We start from the raw sequence: 22,388 nt of genomic DNA, 5'->3' as shown, positions 1-22,388 counted from the left end.
AAACTCTCAGAATGGTATGTAGACCATGTCTGTTTGGGAAAAATAAGAAAGTAAAATGCATGCTAAATATAAGTAATATTTATTTGATGAGTTCATATTAAAGCCTATATAGCAAACAATTTATTTTAAAATATAGAAAATATTAATTCATGGTTCTGCTTGGAGCATTGTTGATATAAAAGGGTCTCTTGTTCTACAGCATAATGTATACTATGACTCTCAAAGTTGATAAGGGTGTAAGTGTGAAAACCAAAGTTGATAGGGGTGTTAATGTAGAAACCAAAGTTGATAAGGGCGCTAATGTGGAAACCAAAGTTGATAAGGGTGTTAGTGTGGAAACCAAAGTGATAAGGGTGTTAATGTGGAAACCAAAGTTGATAAGGGCGTTAATGTGGAAACCAAAGTTGATAAGGGCGTTAATGTGGAAACCAGAGTTGATAAGGGTGTTAGTGTGGAAACCAAAGTTGATAAGGGTGTTAATGTGGAAACCAAAGTTGATAAGGGCGTTAATGTGGAAACCAGAGTTGATAAGGGTGTTAGTGTGGAAACCAAAGTTGATAAGGGCGTTAATGTGGAAACCAAAGTTGATAAGGGCGTTAATGTGGAAACCAAAGTTGATAAGGGTGAAAGTGTGGAAACCAGAGTTGATAAGGGTGTTAGTGTGGAAACCAAAGTGATAGGGGTGTTAGTGTGGAAACCTAAGTAAATAAGGGTTTTAGTGTGGAAACTAAATTTGATATAGATTTTAATGTGGAAACCAAAGTTGATAAGGGTGTAGGTTTTGGGAACCAAATTGATACCATTCTTTCTCTTATTCAACTTGTCCTTATGCTTCAAAGAGTAAAGGAGTTATTTGCAATATTTTTTTTTATTTCTAAAGATATTTGACCCCTGTAACCAACTAGAACTTCAAGCAAAATGCTTTAACTACAGGTAATACCCCTGCTACCTATCATTTGCGACCACGAGAAACAGATAATATCTATTGATTTGGGGAATAATACCATTCTTTTTGTTATCTCTCAAATTAAACCTTGCATATCAATTCTCAGCACTTGATCGTACAATATATCAATTTTGACCAATGACCCCATGACCTCTGAACTTTGTAGCTTACATATATCAGAGACCTATATACTACTCTGCATATATATATGCCTACAATATACAATATATACTCCATTGTGCAGATGTCTACAGAATACTCTCTGTTTCCAAACTAACTTGTCATTACCACAAGGACTCCGATAAAAATGATACAACCACATGACATTCAGAGAAACAAGGACTTGTCATGAATAACACGTGTGGAAGTTTCTTTGCAATATGCAGCTGACTCAATAGCATGACCCTGTATACATTATATGTAGATGTCGTAGTTATTCAGAACATGCTATTTATGTTTTAGTACATTTGATACCATTTGTTCGAACAGATTTGCTAGCCCTTCATACCAGTATGTTTGATAGACCGACAACGCATTTTAATAAGACTGCAGGCAATGGATAAAAAATCAAATATTTTATTTTGAAATGTATAATGGAATTTTGAATATTTGAGAGATGCTATCTTAAAAATGACAAAATCAGGATGCTGGTGCGATGTCTGCGCTGAATATAGACACTTCATTCTGTGTCGTGATGTTCCTCTTTTGTGCATTTACCTAAACAAAAAAGGCATCGACATACGTTTTAAAGTTCAAAATTAGTAGATATTGATAAGTCCACTTTGTCTCCATAGAAAAATGAAAGACTCCATACATATATTTGAATGAAAAAAAAAATAATTTATCAGAAAATAGATGGAGTGATAGGTTGTTTAAACCGTTTATGAGTTAATAGTATTATCTATCTTACGTGTATGGCAGGTTCTGGTGACACCCTGTTGATGACTAGAACCGCTCGGGAATTTCCGTCTGTCGGGGTACATCCGGGTATGTAACAGTCTGTGACGTTAAGGAGGCATTCACAACATACTTCGTTGAGGGTGTATAATGACTCCGCTTGTAATTCATTCTGGCAGGTAAGGATGGAGGTAATCTCGTATGCCGATATACAGGGATGTTCTGATAAAATAGTTTACATATCAATTGATTTGTTCTCGACAAGGTTTTATGTAAACATAAGTTACGTAGTTTTTATCAACGAAAGGCAGTCACGTACGTTATCAATAGGTCTACGCTGAAGTTAGATATTGTTTTTCTGGGTAACAGGAGAAAGAAGTTTTAAATCCTACATTAATATCCACTTATCGTCTATATCTGTGAACGCTGTCAGACACAATCAATCAACATGATTGATCGATTGGGGTTTACGACATCCTGAGACGGGCGCATATAAGGAAACACTATCATAAGAAAACAAATCGCATACATCGTGAAAATGTCACCTTCGGTAGCCAACACCTCTTCACCCAGGAAAGGATCTTAACCCTTGGCTAGCGAAGATATAATAGAGTAGACAGGAGGAAAGATGAAAAGAAAAAGAAAATCAAAGTGTTGCGACGGGAGCAATATAGGGAGAAGCAAATCTAGTTTGATCACTTCATTGATAAATAATTAAGTACAGAATATTCAAAAGAGAGACAAATTCTGGTGTTCTCCGCTGATCGACATGCATAGTTCAACTTCATGTCAAGTTTTTTTTAACAAAAATGCGAAAGCTTAATTGCAGTGGAGAGGTTCCGATGTCAAATGAAACTGCAGTAACAGGCATACAGATAAGGAGAAACATGCAGGTAGGAGTTTTTGAAAACTGCGGGGAGACCAAATGACAGCGAATTAAATATGTCGTCAAGATACAAACAATTGCTTAGCAAGAAAACCATTTTAATTTTTTTTTTCTTAAAGCGTTGTACTATCAGAATACAGAAAAACATTTTCATGGAAACCCGGAGTTATAAGATACCCTAACAATACTGAGGTCTCGCGATAATTCTTCATCCACGACCTGCAATATGGCTAAAACTAAAACGCTTCATTGCATTTGTACATATTTTACTAAGTCAATAGGCAATGTTAAACTACCAACAGATTCGGAAATGTCAATATATTGACCCCATTTATCTAGACCGAGAACCAAATGTAAGATCCTATGATAATGAAAAGAAAGACAAACGTCATCACAACTATTGAAAATACAGTTACAGATAGGGAAATCATGTGCCACAGGAATTGTGGCTCATCGATTTGAAATGTCAAATAGTGTAGATGAACGATAGATAACTACAATTGTACTAAGGTTTAATGATTTAAAATCTGGGATTGATTAGCCAATGAAGTAGACATTAAAGTAACTTTGTACATTGTACCACCATGTTATCATATATTTGCCATATGATAACAGAAATAATACTATTGTGGTGAGTTTCTAGAAGCAGAAACTTTAATTATTTACAAAATATAAAGATTAGAGCTTTCTTGTATAATAAATCTTAAATGTCCGTACGAGTCTAACTTTAGTAATACATTTGATAATGCCCCGATCCTACAAAAACAAAGGAATACTTTTGAGTGTTGATTGTTCCATGTTTAATTTTCAATTTTAATGTCATTAATATTAGTGTAAACATATTGGCATGTCCGGAGATATACAAATGTACGTGTATACTCTATGTACGTCACACTCTACTCGGTCGTGAAAGCGATAACCATATAAAATAAACGCTTTAAATCTATCTGCATTTTTATCATCTCGAAACTGATACAGATATCCGTCTACCATGTCTTAGTAATACAACATTGAGTATCAGAAGAATCATACAGAAAAAATATATACAAAGGATACACAGTATATATTAGCATGTTTCGGAAGAAGTTTAGAGCGAAATTACAAGTGATAAGTAATGCCAAAATTTGAACTTGACTATTTAGATTGCATCATACAGCTGTTACATCGCCAGTGAGGTTAATGACCAAGGTATTGATACATAGGAAAGGACTGAGGCAAATAATACCGGCAAAAGAAAATGTCAAAATCTAGACAATAGAAAATGAATCTCCAAAAGGACACGTTCACTTATTTGTTATTTATTTTGACTACTTCTTTGTTATTCCTTTTTTTGCTATGATCCATATTGATAGTATTATTAATACTATTGTGTTATATCAAGACAGTTATTGTTATATCATTAACGTTTACATTGATAATGTATATCAAGGATTCTATTCACATTTATCCTGTTGTGTTAATGTTAAATTGCTGTATGTAAACTACTAAGTATTCAGGGTATATCTTGGTAAGACTTAGTCGTTATTTTCTCTTTGTTGTTTCATTTGTTACGACTTGATTTTTATGCATCAGCTTACAACTGTTATAAATAAATGGTAACTGAAAATGTTCCGCCAGGACCAGATAGCCCAATAACCAAATACATTTCATAATTTTCACATTAGTGATAGCCTCAAACAGAAGCGGCCGACTCACTTGTGATGATTCGATGATCTGATTGGCTAAAGGGGAAGATGACCAACAGGAGCAGCATCAAGGAGGACATTTTTGCTTCATTATCTAAAACAAAAGGTAGATGTCTCTTAAGGTATTAAGACATTTGTATATTTGTTTTGCTTGCTTCATCGCTCCGTGAACAGCCAGTGTCATTTGGAGGCGGAGTTTCTTTGTAGTTGTTGGTGACTACCTCACTGAACAACATACAGGAGGCCTGCCGCCCGTCGCATGCCATCCAGAGCAATTAGGGTAACGTATTTTGCCCAAGGAAACCACCACGACTGCACAGACCGACCCGTATCTCAGCTTCCCTAGAAACATAAACTGACAGGGGTAGGCAGCATCGAACCACGCACCTCAGATCTTCACCTGAGGTTGCGTATACGAGGTCGGCGCTCTAACTGACTAAGATATTGCGAACCCGATTTTTATTTAGAGACTATATCGCCTTCATTGGCTCCTGTTTAAATATTGTAAAGTTGCCAGTGAACGGTTTTAATATAACGTAACAACTGATAGGGAGATATCCTCTCTATGTGTAAATGAGATGGTCATTCAAACGACATGATGACAAGTGTACATATGGCACGTTTATGTACAAACGATATGTTTTCATTTTTTTATTTTTTTTTATTCCTTTAGAATGGTTTGCTATATAATCAATCACTACTTGTCTATCTCACCTTAACATTATGATCCACTTTTATACATCTAAGATAGGAGAAAGATTTATCTTGATTTAAATTAAATGCTGTTACCTACTGTTATCTACAGTTTGAAAACTAACGTCACAGAACCTACCTATGTCCTGAATGTCTTTGGGATCTTCTGAATGCTAAAATAAATGTAAAATGTATTATTAGTATATGATAATATACGTGGATTTTATGTCGATAGATGCGTTAGATTGTAATAATTTTGGTCTTACCGTCATCGTTTGTCATCGAAAAGTTGAAGAATATTCACTAAATGCGTAGTCGCAATATTATTGCAGACGTCCCTGCAACGATTACACACTCGTATGTCTTCAAATTCACCCAGGTAGCGTGACTTAGAGGTGTGACAGTCGACAGAAACCATTGGTTGTTGTGTACGAGTAAAACATCATTTATACCTGAACAACACACACAGAACACACGTAGTCAGTAATGAGAGGGGATTACTCTTTACAGGGGTCTAACATCTATAGCAACGTGTGGACGTTGTGCAGGAATGTGTCATCGCTTTGATGCATGTAAATTTAATTGTAAAGGGAGTGTTCCCTTCATACAACTAGATTGGCTGGTTATCATTTCTTTCTGGCGTTGCAATATGTACATCGAATAATGGAAAAAATAGTTATATATTTTCACAGTTTTACTCTTCTTTTTCTATGAGAACAATTTCCAATTTAAAGCTATTATGCATTCTTTATATATACTTATTATAGTTTGTTCATGTGTACTACATGTAAAGACAAAGATACAAAAGTTTAGATTTTATATAAATAGGATTACTTTTCATTCACACCCGCTCTGTCGCCAAAATACTATGCCTGACTGATTGCTATTACGATCCTTAAACAATGAAAAACCTGCTTACTTATATTATAATTTCCATATATCATCAAGAAGTGAAATTGGAAGACAATTGTATTTGGAGGGTTGTATTCACGTGTACAATCTACCACATGTGTGTAGGTCCAATTTTGTACGAACCAGCCGAGGTTCGATGTAAGCTTGTCAATGGATAAAACCGACGTTCGCTGTAAGCTTGTCAGTGGATAGAGCCGAGGTTCGCTGTAAGCTTGTCAGTGGATTGATCCGAGGTTCGCTGTAAGCTTGTCAATGGAAAAAACCGAGGTTCACTGTAAGCTTGTCAATGGATAGAGCAGAGGTTCGATGTAAGCTTGTCAATGGATAGAGCAGAGATTCGATGTAAGCTTGTCAACTGATAAGGCCGAGGTTCGATGTAAGCTTGTCAATTGATAGACGTTACAGAGACGAGATAAAATAATATTTACATTTAAAATGTATTCAAAATATTGTACAGAAGACATTCACGATATAGTAAGATATAGTAGAGACACAATGACTTCAACAACACTAAATAGGTGTTTCGTCCTTCTGGGTCTCGGCACTGATATGATGCGACCAAAACTCGAAACTTGTTGAAAGAAACATACAAACTGGTGGGTTGGTGGAAAGGTTCAAGAACAGACTGTGTCAACAAACAGCAGGGCATTACAGATTTTCAGACGATTCCCCTCCCTGCAGTGTAATTTGATAACTCATATTTCCCCATGTTGACCTAACATATCTATCCATGCCATTATTGAGCAATAGCATTAGAAATACCCGGTAGTTGATGTATATTTCAATTTACATCTTAGGTTCTTTCATTTTATCATAAGTTGCCATTTTTTCTTGCGGGATTTGCCACAATTAAAATCCTTTCCGCACCCTGTATGATCTATTTCTACCACCTTTTGCAGATTATTCATCGCATTCACCGCAACAGCTTGGGGTATAACATAGATGTTCTACATGGTAATCTACCTTGCCTTGGCAGCGATCCAGCTCTTGAATATCTTCTTTAATGATAGCCGAAGATGACAGATAGTAAAGAATTTTGTGTCGGAACTGCAGCCTTCTAAACTCTAGTTCATTGAAGAAATTTCGAAAGTTCCTGCATCCCTTACTTACGGTGTTTACTTGTCCCATTTGTTATGATATTCAAGGATGTGACTCCTGACGGAGAAAGTAACAACACAAGGTCTCGATGCATATTGATGAAGACCATGGGAAACATTTATTGTAGACATCATGGCCTGATTCGGAAGTATTCCGTTTCCTTATTTGATATGAAGTCAGACATCCTTGATGTCTATTTATATAACCAAGGGTTCCGTTGTCATCACCCTAAATCTTCATTAATATTGTGACTTAACCAGGATTTGATTTAAATATTAGTGCGGTCGATTTGAGGTTGGGTTATGGTTTCGTTATTACGTCAGTATTATTTGTTTCTGATAGTCAAAACAAAAATCGCACAAACCTCTCGCATTGAAATAGAGGGGTTGTTTTAATCAATGGTTCGTGCGATGTTAACCAGCTAGTTAAATACTCAAGACGATTCCGTTGTCATTTTGTTAACTTTTCATGATCCATTTTAACTTTAATTTCAATGTAATCAGATATTCTCCTTTTTGATCATTTTCGTGGAAGGGAATGTGGCCACTTTTAAAACACGACATAAATTTAATTCAATAATATATTTATTAGTATACAACAATAACATATATCATCATTATAATTTTAAGTCCCACAGTCAGGTACTTTGGACATTATGCTGTTCACTCAGTTGATGCTAGAGGTATTGAAATGCCATTAAATAGTAGTTAAGCTTTCGTTGGTGTATTTGACCAGCTTCCACACCGAGGAAAGTTCGCAGGCACTGGAGGCAATTGGTCGAGCTCACCAACTTGAAGCACAAGCCCCATTCCGATGTCTGCGTGGAATTCAACGTGACAATGAAAAAACCAAAATCCTGAAAGATAAATTAAACACAAATAAATTCATAACGGAAAAATAATTAAAATGCATCAGAATTGTTTTCTCCCTATTCGCAAAGCTGTTCTGGTAATGCCGGTAGGCTTGGAATTGGTTCGAAAGGAATGAGAAACAAAATCACAAGGCTGCTAGGATACGACCGACTGTCAGTGAACTGTTTCTTTGGCCTAGATGTACATATACATTGTATATGTATGCATTGTAGACAGGAAAATGTCAAAACCTGCAGGTTTTCTCGGCCTTACAAACATAAAATACGAACGGATACCTCACTTCTTTGGTTTAAACGTTTTTACTTTGACTGATGTTGACTGAACGAGTATTTAATTATGAAATAAGTAAGTTTATGGTGAATTATAATGTTCATTTACGTTTATTTTATGATAAAACTTATGTGACTACCTGGATTGATGGCATGGATACGCAGAATGACGTAACCTCCCTCAGGAACGGTAACTGTGTCCTTATCAACCGCGGACACAAGATTCCTCGTCAATTTACCTTCACTGTCCAGCTTCTTTACTTCCTCAAGTGACGTCGATTTGTTTAGCTGTAAGATATACAAAAATACACGTCATGCATCATATTGGTCAAAACAATACAAACACAGCCCAGATAAATAATTTTGTCGACTTCAAGTCTATAAAAGAAGAAAGAAAAACTCCCTCCCGACAAATGTGTACACTATGATCTAGTGAGGAAATTTCTGTTCATTAATTAATGGCGGTACGAAATAGGATGTTTTCCTATAGTAGATACTTTAAGGTTGGTATTCCCTACATTTACCGTCAGAATGTTTGAAGCTATAGCTGAGATTAAAAACTAAGCAACGCTAATTAATCCGGTCAGACTTAAACTCACCCTGTCCATGCCTACCACCCTGAACTTATGACCGTGGAGATGCATGGGGTGATTGGCATCCATGAACTTTCCTTCATCTATAACGACGAGTTCTACTGTATCATTCAGGTCAACTTTTATAGTGTGAACACATTCGCAGTATTCCTCAGAACAATTCCTTTGTACGGTATCGGCGTTACAAAACATATCCTGTTGAGTAAACATCCCATCATCATAGTAAGCAATATAGATAGAAATTTAAGTCTTGATTTCTATAAATGAAGATTAAAATGAAACCAAATTTTAGAGAAACTCAGAAAAGTTACAATTTAAAGTCAAAATTTGGCCAAAAAAACATAAGAGAACAGCAATTTTGTTCTGCCATTTCAAATTCGCAACGTAAAATTATTATTAGTACGCATCATGACAACACAATCAATTTCTCATAAAAATATGTAACTTCACTTGATGACAGCCGATTATGTTTTTAAAAAATGCATGTCAATTGTGCACTGGTATGAACATACACGTTATCGTCTGAACCGCGTTTTGTTTTAATTCGACTAAAGTCTCTGGCTAAACGTATGCTTTCCTTATACCTGTGGTATATCATGAAACTGCGTCAGAGGAGGGGATGGTGGTAGTGTAGTACTGATGTGGTTGATTTGTGGTGTCAGTAAGATGTGATAGTGTCCTACATCAATCGCAGAAGGAACATATTGAGGTCCCATGTAGAAGTTGAAGTTGTCAATGTTGTTAAAGTTCATGGCGAGGTAGAATGTCTTGTCTGGTACTACTTTAAGTGCCTCGGTAGGAGGATGCAAGTTCTCGAGTTGCGTTACCGGTATAAGCGTATCTGTTCCCTTTTTATTCAATGGATTGAGTTTCTGCGAACAATAAATTAAAATAACACAAATATATAATATGTAGGTCAATATTTTCTTTGTTTTATATAATTTTATGTAGCAATTTTCAAAGATCTGTTTCAATGCTCTTTCCAATGCTATTACAAACACCTTCATTTACAGCGATGATTTGTGCGAAGATGAGTATTTCTTAGTACCTAATCGTTTTATTTTGATTAACTGGGAATAGATGAATGAGGAAAGCACAACATATTCAGCTATTAAAATGAAGGGTTAGTGTTTTGACGCATGTTGCTCAATTTAGAATTGTATGATACTTATAATACATGGTATGTGTTAATTTGAATTCAAAATTCGTTTTCATTGTCGTAGTCAAATTGAAATATTGATACTGCGCGGCGAAGTTATTATTAATCCCCCATATCAATCATTGTTTCCCCAAATGTTTCTTATATTGATGATCAAAATAGTTCGTCTTTTCCTGTAAAATGTTACCTTTCCTTCTCGATCTCCAAATTCGTAGCCTGTCGGACGATGTGGTAGTTCCTCGGCTGATCCAGCGTACCGAAGAATTGCTTGTTGGTAGACATTTTTAGTAACACAGTCGTCCAGTCCCCTCGCCCTTATCCAGAAATTTCCCACATTCTGATCCGCCTGAATGACGATATCATACCTTTCACCGGCGAATATGTTAATACTTTCGACGTCTATTGGTTTAAAAGGGCTTCCATCGCTGCTGATAACGCGAAGTGTATGGTTATCGACAGATAGCTGGATTGGACAGTTCAATATACCATTACTTATAATCCGGAACCTGTAGCGACGTCCGCGCACAACATTAAACACTTCATATGGTGTTGTGATATTTTCATTGAGTACGGTATCGTAGAAAATGTGACGTGCTCCCTTACCTGTATTACAGTAAAGAAAATTGTCAACTTAATATTACTGTATATCAGAACAATACATTTTAAGTACTGAACTGTACCTCACTTTTCCTAAAGCCTCGGTCACAATCGACCGTACATCCACTCCAAAACGAATGTGAGGCATAACCGCTAAAGAACCAATAGGCTTCGCGAAATCATCATGTTAAATTTTGTCGGCTGTTCATTTTTCTTACTCTACTACCTCTACAAATCTCACCTACCGCGATGTGACGGAGGCATACATGATATCAAACTTTATCGTTCGTGGCTGACACAGTGTTTGCCTAACAATACCGTTTACCGTTTGTTTTGCATTATGCAAACGTATACCTGTCAAATCATCAAGAACTTATTTTACGTTTTTGAAAAGATAAATTGTCTTCATCAACAATATTAATCTACTCGCATATTTACTATTCAGTAACTAGATTGGATATGTTACCATTGATGAGCATCGAGGCAGGTTTATTGTCTCCATAAGCCTGATGGTGATTGGCAAAACGTTCCACAGCTAATTCCATTAACCAATCGTTGACGAGCATAGTATGTTCGGGAAGGTCGTGGTCATAGAGACCATGATGAACTTCGTGTTCTGCAGCTTGGCGAACCACAAACGCTCCAAATATTCCATCAGAACGATGGAGACCTAAGTGTCCGTGCCAAAAATGGGTTCCTGGATCGCGGACTGTAAATCTGTTAAGTACGGATTTATCGAATTTGTTAGATTTATAAGGTATCATGTATATATAATGATCCAACACTATTTGATTTGAGGCTATGTTTGGAAAAGTGACCTAAAATTAATAAGAAAGTTAAGATGTAAGCTACTTGTTCAAACCCTGGTTTCTTATATTTCACGAGTAATGAAGTTTTTGGTGTATTTTTATGATTGTCTTGCAGGAGAAAATATTAAATCTATAGATGTCAATATATTGATCACGTGTAGGAGATGAAACCCGATCATTTACCCGACTTAATTGATGTCTTTTAAATGTATGATACAGTTGTTCGCTCCATTTGGTTAATGATTTTTCGTCATTGGCCGTTGACACCGATTTAATAACAGTGTCATATTAGGAAATGCTTTATATAAATATACAACATGCAGTATGATTGTCTCACCGGTATTGAAATGAAGTGAATGCAGGTATAGGGCACTGTGTCAGCATGCCAACCCCGTCCATGTACGGGGTGCCGTGCTGTAAGATACCGTGCCAATGGACAGACATACCCTCACCAGCCATTTTATTGTGAAGGTTAACCACAACAGTATCTCCCTCACATACCTGGAAAATAATAATAGTTTTCTCACTGACTTCATGAGTTTAACATATGATTGAGTAAAAGTACTGTATACTGAGAATTGTTTGCACAATTGTGTTTTTCGTATGAAGTAGTTTATAAATAAATATTACCAAACATGGACATATCATATTTGCACACAATCATAATATTTTCTTTTTTTTTCTATTGCAAAATCAATTTCTCCATTGATGCACACGTTGATTACATAAATTGAATCTTAAAATTTAAAAAGAGACAACATTTACAATGAATAAGGAATGTGTCTATCATACATTTGAAGTGTTTTAATTACATGTATGGCAGGTCCAGGTAGCATCCTGTTGATAACAAGGACCGCTCGAGGATTTCCGTCGGCCGGGATACATCCGGGTCTGTTGCAGTCTGTAACGTTATGGGGACAGTCACGGCAGGCTTTGGTGAGGGTGTAGAAGTATTCGGCATGAAAATCATACTCACAGACCATTGGTGCGTTCACTCTACAAGTCCGTTTACACGGGTGGTCCCGATAATCTGTATTCAATTATTAATGCTGCATATTAATATCCTTATGAATATCCTTTATGGGTGATATTTTAATCTGAACAATGTCGTGAGTTTGACTATAATGAATGCACGTGGAATGTATTTTTTCCATAATGGACCGTCTCATACAGACGTGTAGGTGACAAAAATATATTGACATGAGATGCACGTATAAGTCGTCAGACGCATTGTAGAATTTCTGGTACTATTTAGAAAACATTTGAAATTTGTTAATAAGTATACAAATGTACTATGAATATTTCCTTATAAAATATCAACACGATGGATTGTTATTTCAAGTTGGAGAATAAATAACTAAATCGTAACAATATCCAGCGCTGGCGATGCGTTGTGATTAGGCTAAGGGTTTCATTGCCATCTTGACATGGGGCCATGGGACAATGGAAATAGTATATAATTCCATGGCATTTGTCAAATTTTCATGACATCACCTTTTAACACATAACACAGGGACAACAAGCACGATTGAATATCATATTTTTAAATGTGGGCGTGTGTGTTATGTATATGTTCATTAAGCTAATTGTGCATTGTATGTGAAGTATACTGGTCCCCTGGCTTTTATCGCAGTAAATGTAAGTTGTCAATACTTGTTTGATTTTGTATACTTATTTGATGACTTCGGGTATTCTATAAGGACCCGCGTGTAGGTAGGTTTGAGTTGTTCTGAAACGTATACTATTGGTCATTTAGGTTGTTGATAGCAAATAAGGCAAGTCTTTATTGTATAAATACCACGCATTATTTGCATTCTGTGTTAATACTCTTACGATAACAAGGAATATATGCACGTGCTGTCACCAATCCAGGTATATACGTATATATGAAATGTAGGAATTAGTTTCACAATTTACTTGGTACCTCCTCTATAATTATATCTATCTCATACTTATGTTTTATATCATAGTTATACATAGGTACCTATAAATACTTAATAGATGATTTTAAAAGTACCGATACTCTTCTATCATCGGCCGGCTGAAGCCGGGCGATCTATTTGTAGTTGGTTTCAAGTTTACACATGAGGAAAGGGAGCGGTTTGTTATGTATGTTGATATATGCATTGTTTTCACGAGTTTGATATAAATTTAACCATTTACATTCTTGCTGATGTTTTTTTTAAATATAAAAACCAGTTGTATATTTGAGGTAAAATCGTAGATTTAATAGTCATGGCGAGGTAATAATTTGTTTTTAATCAATGGATAACGATGTGTCCCTGTCTAAACTAACCGATAACAAATACACTGTACCAGAAGCATTACATTCCTTCTTTTTAACGAGGTGTTTCCAGTAAAACATGTTTGCAATAAAAGTTCTTATTGAGTATTTTGCCTTATCTTTTTCATCAAGATTGTCATTATATTACATTTCTGATCATGATATCTCCATATATCCAATACTAGTCATTTATAATATTGGTATATTTGTTTTGAAAGCATTTTATTTTCAAGTTTATTACTTCACATGTTATTTTGTATTGTTTTAGCCATAATATCATGGCCATGTATGATTATCATTGTATTACTGATTACGACATCTCCATATATTCAATACTAGTCATGCATGATATTGGTATATTTGTTTTAAAGTTAATCTTTTTTTTATTACTATTAATCTTTGTCTTTGTCTTTAATTGATTCCAATATAGTCTCCATTCCCTTTTCTTGATAACACAGAATTGTATTTGTTAATTAAACATGCATTCCACTATACGGTATGAATATTTTCGTTCAGGTAGGATAACTTTTCTTTTGTAAAAACATAATTACTATTTCAACGTTTTTCAACTTATCATATCAAGGATATTGTATACCTCTACAAATGATAATGTGCCAAATCTTCTCATGAACAGTATTGATTGATAGTTAAAATGTTGTTACCAGGTTAATAAATGACTTAGTTCTATCAAACAACTACAAAGAATGTACATCAGAAATGATTTGTGTGTCTGGATTGCTACTTAAATATACCACAACTAACCTTTCATCGGGATCATGACTTCAGAGAGAATAGCAGGGAAAACTGCCATCAATAGCAGGATCGCTGAGATAGCCATGATTTTGCAATCTACAAATTATAAAATAATGTGAATATAGAAACTTGAAGGTGTTGTCCTCGCCCAATACGCTTGTTAAATCCTACTGGGATGGATGGCTAGATTATATGAAAGAAATACCATGGGTGGGACAAAAGCCATCATGTCAATATGATGTTAGCGTCATGGACATAAACTGTTGCCTACATGTATATTCCAAAATGGATCGGGATTAAGCAGTTATCTTCAAAGCCCCCGCTACATTTGTCGAAGCTGATCTTAACGACATGAAAGGAAACTCAAAATCGATAATACAAGAACAATAAAGACCCTTAAAAATAAAAGCTTGGGGTTCCAGAAAATTCTCCTGCTTCACCATGAAACTAATGAGACCAAGGGCGGTGACAAGAAACATGCAGGTGATACTTTTAACTTGTTCAACCAATACTGGAATAGCGTTATTCTTATAAACTAATGTGGAAAACGACGTTTATCTTCTTACTGTTAGATCAATAAGATATTGATTTTAATGCTTGCCTCTTTTTTATTGGCTTCACTGGTTAGTGGATGGTTAGCTTGTTGGCTGGTTAGTCAGTCAGTCAGTCAGTCAGCAACCCAGCCAGCCAACCAGCCATTCAGTCAGTCAGTTAAGTTAGTTAGTTACTGTAGTTACTGTAGTTACTCTATTTAGTTAGTTAGTTAGTTAGTTAGTTAGTTAGTTTGTTAGTGCCTTCATTATCTCGAAAGAGAAAAAAGAAAAAAAGGGTTAAGTTTTTATATCAACTACTTTAATAGGTTCCAACAATGCTCTTATTTATCAGGTAATGTTTTGTGGTACATATGAAATATTCATTAGCAGCCAAAAGATAACAGGTAGGGCCTAGTCTCAACAGAGAGATTACATCACATAGATGGTTTATAAGTTCAGATAGGACTGTTTATACACACACAGGCATTGTCAGAAAACAAGGTCACCGTGTCATTTATCTGTCATCAAAGACGAATGCGTTTCAGAATATCAGGGACACGGCACTATTGGCACGCGCGACATGAAAATTCATTTTAAAATATTCTTTATGGCAGGGTCAAGGATGAGATATATAGCAGCAGAAAATTGCATAGAATTTGCATATAAATAGCAGCGACATAAGACACTGCACATACACATGTACCCATACAGTATAACTTGTATTATTAAAACGACTGTAACAGGTAACTTTTTGGGGGATATTTTTTTTCAAATATGAATTGATATATACTAAAGAATTTCCCTTATTTGCGACAATTATAAGTGTACGGATTCCTGTTTTGTGGATGCCTAAATTAGTGCAAAATAATAACATCATAATTCAGTAGGTCCCAAAGCACAGCGCTGCTTACTTGTCATTCGCTCTCATGTGACTTCGTTCGACTTTCTCCATTTAGCATTGTTTATATAAACATGAGCCGATGTAAACTGTGTTTTTTAACCCGTAAACATATATTTAGAGTTTGAAGAACAATTATACGGTATAGACTCATGTATCTTGCACCCATCGGAAATCACTGTTTGAATACGAAATCTACAGTTATTGTCGCTTTAATGAAGATGTTGCTCTTCTGGAAATAGTGGTGCATTTCGTTTGAATTTCGACAATATATCTTCATTTAAGAAATATGAAGCGTTGTGAATTTGCATAGGAGAAATTCATCTCTTAGTTGAACTGGTAGTTTCTAATCGTATTTTCATCCATGTTTTTACATTTAGATGAAAAGGCAGTCTTGTTATGTATTCATTAGCAAAGTTGCCAAGCGTACGATATAACTAGCTTATATCGCAAGACATCTCACTAAGATTCATTGAGGTATCGTAAAGACATGCTTAACCCTATTGCTATGTTTGTTTTATGAATATATGCAGACATAATGACGCAAGAAGACTAAGATATCTTGGAAGCTTCAAAAATACATATCGGCAAATATCATTTGAATATATTTTGCATGTTTTATATGAATTTCATCCGCTTTTATTCCATTCTCATTGGCTGTAACATGACCACGTGGATTGCAGTATTTTGAGATACATGTATTGACCTGATGTTTCTAATTTTAGAAACACCGAGTCCGAATCAATATTGCTTTTATGACGTCACAATGCCCAAATGTAAATTTCTTTTTATGAAGATAACTACATGTATAATGCAATTTCACTCTTTTGCAAAGCAGTTTGGTATATAAAAAGGACCATTGATTCGGTCGATACTGTATGTTGTTATAGGAACCGGGTAGATTATAAAGTATTGACAGAGGACGAAGTCTGCACAACACCAGGTTAACCTTACCGAAAGACCATTTTTGAGAAATATCAAATCTGAAATATAAATAATGCTTTGGGTCGATCTTGGAACAAATCTATTCAAATGAGAGGCAGTATTACCTGTTATTTTTTGTTGATTTTGTTTGTTATTTTAGTATAAATGTATTGATATTCCAGCTAATGCGACGACTTGCAGTTCAAGCTCTGTGGCGGATTAGTAATTATTATGTGAAAAAAAAACTTGTTTTATACAAACATGCAATTTGTAGAATAAAAATGATAAGATTAAAAATATACATGTAATGATAAATTAACTTTGTGTCACAATAATCACACAAAAGACTCCTACCTTTAGTGACGGATACAGTATTTGCCTAACAACCAATAAAAACATTATCTTACCTGAATATCAAAAGCCTTTTCTTCTTCACTAATACTGAATTCAATTTAGACGAAGGTGTCTATGTCCACGTTATATATACTCGTAGCTGTTATAAACAATGATGGGATCCTGACCCTGATCAATGAGGGACACAATCGGTCAACCACACTCGCTATCACGCAGTATGTTCCGGGTATACATACACGTACTACCTGTTTGACGTATAGAATGATAGCAGTTCTTCATACGATGCATGGCTACGGGTCTTCAGATGTATCTGTTTGATAAGGGCTTAACAACTTAACGATTTGAAGACATGTTCAGGTTTCCCCAGGTCAAAATTTTAGTTGTAGAAATTTGATTGTATTCTACATATCGACAACATCGTTAAGTATCATTTTATGCTTTGATGTTACTGCTCATAATTTAGTAGGATTATATAACTGATTATTAAGCTATCATTGGGAAATGATCTTAAAACTTCTTCCGTCTGACATCATTTGGTCGAAATGACCGCTAAAGCTGCTTTACAACATGGCATGTTCTTCCTCAAACAATTAATGTTGCAACAGTGAATATGGTCCGAAAATTTAAACCATTTGTAATGTTTGGTAAAAGTTTGTATACATATGGTAGGTAGTCGTTCGAGTGTCTTGGTAAACTAAACTGAGGCCGCGATAACTCAGTCGGTTAGAGCGCCGTTCAGAGGTGCGTGGTTTGACGCTTCCTCCTACCAGTTCCGGTTTGTATTTCACGGGAAGCGCTCCCTACCCCTGCCGGTTTGTAATTCACGGGAAGCGCTCCCTACCCGTGCCGGTTTGTATTTCACGGGAAGCGCTCCCTACCCGTGGCGGTTTGTATTTCACGGGAAGTGCTCCCTACCCGTGCCGGTTTGTATTTCAAGGAAAGCGCTCCCTACCCGTGGCGGTTTGTATTTCACGGGAAGCGCTCCCTACCCGTGCCGGTTTGTATGTCACGGGAAGCGCTCCCTTCCCGTGCCGGTTTGTATGTTACGGGAAGCGCTCCCTACCCGTGGCGGTTTGTATTTCACGGGAAGCGCTCCCTACCCGTGCCGGTTTGTATTTCACGGGAAGCGCTCCCTTCCCGTGCCGGTTTGTATTTCACGAGAAGCGCTCCCTACCCGTGCCGGTTTGTATTTCAAGGAAAGCGCTCCCTACCCGTGGCGGTTTGTATTTCAAGGGAAGCGCTCACTACCCGTGCCGGTTTGTATTTCACGGGAAGCGCTCCCTTCCCGTGCCGGTTTGTATTTCACGGGAAGCGCTCCCTACCCGTGCCGGTTTGTATTTCAAGGAAGCGCTTACTACCCGTGCCGGTTTGTATTTCAAGGGAAGCGCTCCCTACCCGTTTAGGTTTTCATTTCACGAGAAGCGCTACCTACCCGTGCCGGTTTGTATTTCACGGGAAGCGCTCCCTTCCCGTGCCGGTTTGTATTTCACGGGAAGCGCTACCTACCCGTGCCGGTTTGTATTTCAAGGAAAGCGCTCCCTACCCGTTCAGGTTTTCATTTCACGGGAAGCGCTCCCTTCCCGTGCCGGTTTGTATTTCACGAGAAGCGCTCCCTTCCCGTGCCGTTTTGTATTTCACGAGAAGCGCTCCCTACCCGTGCCGGTTTGTATTTCAAGGGAAGCGCTCCCTACCCGTGCCGGTTTGTATTTCACGGGAAGCGCTCCCTACCCGTTTAGGTTTTCATTTAACGGGAATCGCTCCCTACCCGTGCCGGTTTGTATTTCACCGGAAGCGCTCCCTACCCGTGCCGGTTTGTATTTCACCGGAAGCGCTCCCTACCCGTGCCGGTTTGTATTTCAAGGGAAGCGCTTTTCATTTCACGGGAAGCGCTCCCTACCCGTGCCGGTTTGTATTTCAAGGGAAGCGCTCCCTACCTGTTCAGGTTTTCATTTCACGGGAAGTGCTCCCTACCCGTGCCGGTTTGTATTTCATAAGTAGCTGAGAGACGGGCCGGTCTATGCTGTCATGATTTTGTGCCTAAGTAAGATACTTGACCCTAATTCCCTAAGAGATGGCATACGATTGGTGAAAGACAGTCATCAACTACTACAAAGAGACAAAGCCCTAATCATGCCCCTGGCTGTTCACAGGTCGATCAACCTCGCAAACAAATTAAAAACCAAATTTGTACAATGTGCTTATATCGTGTCATTGGCAGTTTAATGACTAGACGGACGCATGTATCGCATGTATCTGACGAAAACAACGTTTTGAACTCATATGCGTTGATAACATTTTATCCACCGAATATATATATATCAAAAGCAGTAACCAAACTGTGTGGATACATATGGGTGTCTATTAGCAAACTACAAAAATTATGTTTTATTAATTCAAAAAGCGTGGAAAATGGCACGATTGCTTACATAAAGTTTACATTGAATCTAATTTCCAGAATATAACAACGTAAACCAAAAATTTTCATAACTGTCTCACAATACAGAGATGTAAATGTATATTGAACCAAGAAAGGGTTTGCAATTAAAAGATTTCATTGGAGAATAATAAGTTTATTCGTAATAGTTTTTAGTATATCATTTGATCGATGTATTATCGAAGGTAATAATACTTCCTTGTACGTAATTAGTTTGAGTTACTGCGCTCGAAATGAATACCTGAAGAATACTATATTGAGTAAATAGAGCAACATCTTGATATACTGACATATTGATATACTTTCCAAAATCCCTTTTGTATGGACATTCCTCACGTTGCATTATATAAATTGTTCAATTTTTTACCTCTATTAATAGTTAGTTTGGTGATGATCATTTAGTACATTGCAATCATGGTCAGATCTAAAGTTTTCACTGAAAAGTTTGTTTCAATCTAAATGAATTCATGTATGAAAGATAATAAAGTTCTGTCTGGTCATTTGCTACAGTGAATACTATAATATGTCTGACACATTTCGTCCTCCATTCGAATCGAAATATACCAGTCTGCTAAAATTAACCCGTTATATATTTATGACTTTGAACGCCATACCCAGTTACCAATAGCATATCGTTTGAACACTTTTTTTTGTTGATCATTTTGTTTCTATATATCTAGCCTGAGTCATAGAGACGAATTCCTAACCCACGGTTCAAATATATGTGTTTAAGTAACAAGAGTAGTAACTTCACGGAAGATAAGAACAGACAGTGGTTTTTAAAATTATATTTTCTGTATATTACGGGTCATGAATCACACTTTATAATAAATCTTCGTAGATAAAATTGTGTTATCTTTCCAACGTGTATTCACACAGAGAAATTGGCGAATTGACATAGTATTGAGTAAGCAATGACATAATTAATATAGGTAGGTAGATTAGGCTAGGTAATCATCTTCCTCTCTGCTGAAATATCATCCCGGTCGCTAATGGGTAACTAGATATAAAGGGCGAATACACGGATTTCATATTAGTGATGCCATGAATATACAAAACAGAGTTCACCAATGTACCTTACCGATATTGTGCCGAGTGTGCTGCGAAAATCTGGTTGAAATCAACAACTATATCATATATTTGACATTGACCGCCATGTTAGCTTTCTCTTCCAATTACTGTATGTGATCAGACCATTTCGCACAGCACAAAAGGTAGGCAAGAAATATGCCTAGCTTGTTGATTTTTATCCTATTTCCACACCATTAACAATCGGGCTCAAATTCCATCAAACAGATATGTCATATCTAGCTTGCTCAATACCTGGCCAATTTATTTATGAAAGCACTCGTTTTTCTTACAACCCTTGATACTTTGATACACATACATTTATTGTGGCTTGGAAATGCATGCCTACTCCCTATGGTCTAAGTATCCTCTGATCCTCATAATCAGTAGGAAGACATTTTATTTTGACCAAAATGGACATCGGTCTGGTCAAACGGCCAAAATCATTCGAGCTAGCATTGCCTGTATCGATTACGTGTTGGCAACGTTTATCGAAGGGTTTTTATTCTTTCCCTCGAATGTTCCTGTTATCGGAATAGAACAGAAAACTCTTACCTTTTAAGGTGCGCCTAAATTCGCCTTCACGCTGAATAGTCTTACTATGTTGCTTTGCCTTTTCAGTTTCTACTCTTATATCCACCCTGACCTTGAGATTTGATCCGTAAAAAATGCTTATGTCGTACGTTTGCCGGTTACATCGAAGATTACGAATTCAAGGCCGGCACATACCCTTATACGGGGATTCTTTGGATTGTGAAGATATTTTTACTATTTGTCATTTGATTTGCCACGGCCCTATGGCCTACATATTAGAGTAACTGACATATGGAATAGAAGCACCGCAGTGCAAAACTTTGACACCAGAAATGTCAAGGTTGGGGATCAAATTATGCACATTGGCTCACGTGCATGTGTATATCTGATTTAATTAAAGCATTGTATTGAAATGTATTGTTGTTATTCAGTCATACAGCGACAAAAATATACTAGTGTAGCTCATTGACAGTTTCTTGTAAAAATGTACCTATGTACAGTTCTGAACAGTACGTAGGACATACCAGCACTGCGTTTCAAACTATAATGACTGTACATAGCATATAGAACATCCAGTTGGTCGTACAGACAACAACCATATATCTGATCGAAGAATAAAATCATGGGCGTCTAGGTGAAAGTTGAGTGCGTTACCACTGCGCAACAAAACAACTCATAGCAGATACGAGCAGTCTATCTTAGATTTTACCTCTTTGTCAATGCTAACATGATTGTTTTAATGACCAATGTAAGATTTAAAGAATGGACTAAACAGACTTTATGAGAATTTAGTGTCTGAATGTGTTCTTAATAATTATACTCAAATATATGAACACCTCCTCTGTGTACAAACTGGCAACTCCTGTATTCTTATTTGTATTATTCAGATTTAATGTTTCCATATTGCAACTATTGAAATATTATTTGAAATGTATATATTACTTACATATGTTAAATCTGAATTAAAATATAATATTGAATATTGAAATCAAAAGGTATTCAATTAATCTATTTGTCTACTGAGTATCCTTGACCTTGGTATCAGAAATCGAGTAATCCTTGCCCCTAGTATTACCTACTGAAAATCCTTGACCTGTGAATCACCTAATGAGTAACCCTTGACCTTGCTGATCTGTACGGAGGTAAACTTATTCATACGCAAAGTAAAATTGAAAAATCTTCTTTTTTTT

The 22,388-nt window shown here is 36.5% G+C and overlaps 2 protein-coding genes and 1 long non-coding RNA gene across 3 annotated transcripts; 1 reads left to right on the top strand and 2 right to left on the bottom strand.

Annotated features, from left to right (window-relative positions):
* The first annotated feature begins 20 nt into the window (after window positions 1-20).
* LOC117329386 lies at window positions 21-928 on the top strand. Its single transcript, XR_004533158.1, has 2 exons — window positions 21-224; window positions 256-928. It is a non-coding gene; the product is annotated as an uncharacterized LOC117329386 (long non-coding RNA).
* A 434-nt stretch (window positions 929-1,362) lies between these two features.
* LOC117329384 lies at window positions 1,363-5,546 on the bottom strand. Its single transcript, XM_033887312.1, has 5 exons — window positions 5,374-5,546; window positions 5,247-5,280; window positions 4,425-4,508; window positions 1,857-2,065; window positions 1,363-1,663 (listed from the first exon to the last, which is right to left on the bottom strand). The coding sequence occupies exons 1-5, from the start codon at window positions 5,377-5,379 to the stop codon at window positions 1,586-1,588; spliced, it is 411 nt and encodes a 136-aa protein (XP_033743203.1). The 5' UTR covers window positions 5,380-5,546; the 3' UTR covers window positions 1,363-1,585.
* Window positions 5,547-7,700: 2,154 nt separating this feature from the next.
* On the bottom strand, window positions 7,701-17,374 carry LOC117329383 (laccase-1-like). The gene is made up of 10 exons (XM_033887311.1): window positions 17,216-17,374; window positions 14,463-14,549; window positions 12,229-12,446; window positions 11,754-11,917; window positions 11,074-11,324; window positions 10,198-10,613; window positions 9,436-9,723; window positions 8,858-9,046; window positions 8,399-8,546; window positions 7,701-7,973 (listed from the first exon to the last, which is right to left on the bottom strand). Exons 2-10 carry the CDS (start codon window positions 14,536-14,538, stop codon window positions 7,825-7,827), a joined length of 1,899 nt encoding a protein of 632 aa, XP_033743202.1. The 5' UTR covers window positions 14,539-14,549; window positions 17,216-17,374; the 3' UTR covers window positions 7,701-7,824.
* Window positions 17,375-22,388: the final 5,014 nt, after the last annotated feature.

The sequence above is a fragment of the Pecten maximus genome, chromosome 6 (assembly GCF_902652985.1).
Source record: "Pecten maximus chromosome 6, xPecMax1.1, whole genome shotgun sequence".
NCBI lineage: Eukaryota > Metazoa > Mollusca > Bivalvia > Pectinida > Pectinidae > Pecten > Pecten maximus.
Note: the sequence above shows the minus strand (reverse complement) of the source record. Positions and strands in the feature narration are given on the sequence as shown.

Excerpts from the sequence above, each read along its gene's own strand:
- LOC117329384 (XM_033887312.1), bottom strand. Across the intron at positions 2,066-4,424 it reads AGATCATCGAATCATCACAA|AACATCCCTGTATATCGGCA; the intron begins GTGAGTCGGCCG and ends CTATTTTATCAG. Across the intron at positions 1,664-1,856 it reads CACCAGAACCTGCCATACAC|GTAAATGCACAAAAGAGGAA; the intron begins GTAAGATAGATA and ends TTTTTTGTTTAG.
- LOC117329383 (XM_033887311.1), bottom strand. The coding sequence starts at position 14,538 with ATGGCTATCTCAGCGATCCTGCTATTGATGGCAGTTTTCCCTGCTATT. Across the intron at positions 11,918-12,228 it reads TACCTGGACCTGCCATACAT|GTATGTGAGGGAGATACTGT; the intron begins GTAATTAAAACA and ends ATTATTTTCCAG. Across the intron at positions 10,614-11,073 it reads TGCCTCGATGCTCATCAATG|GTAAGGGAGCACGTCACATT; the intron begins GTAACATATCCA and ends ACTGTAATACAG.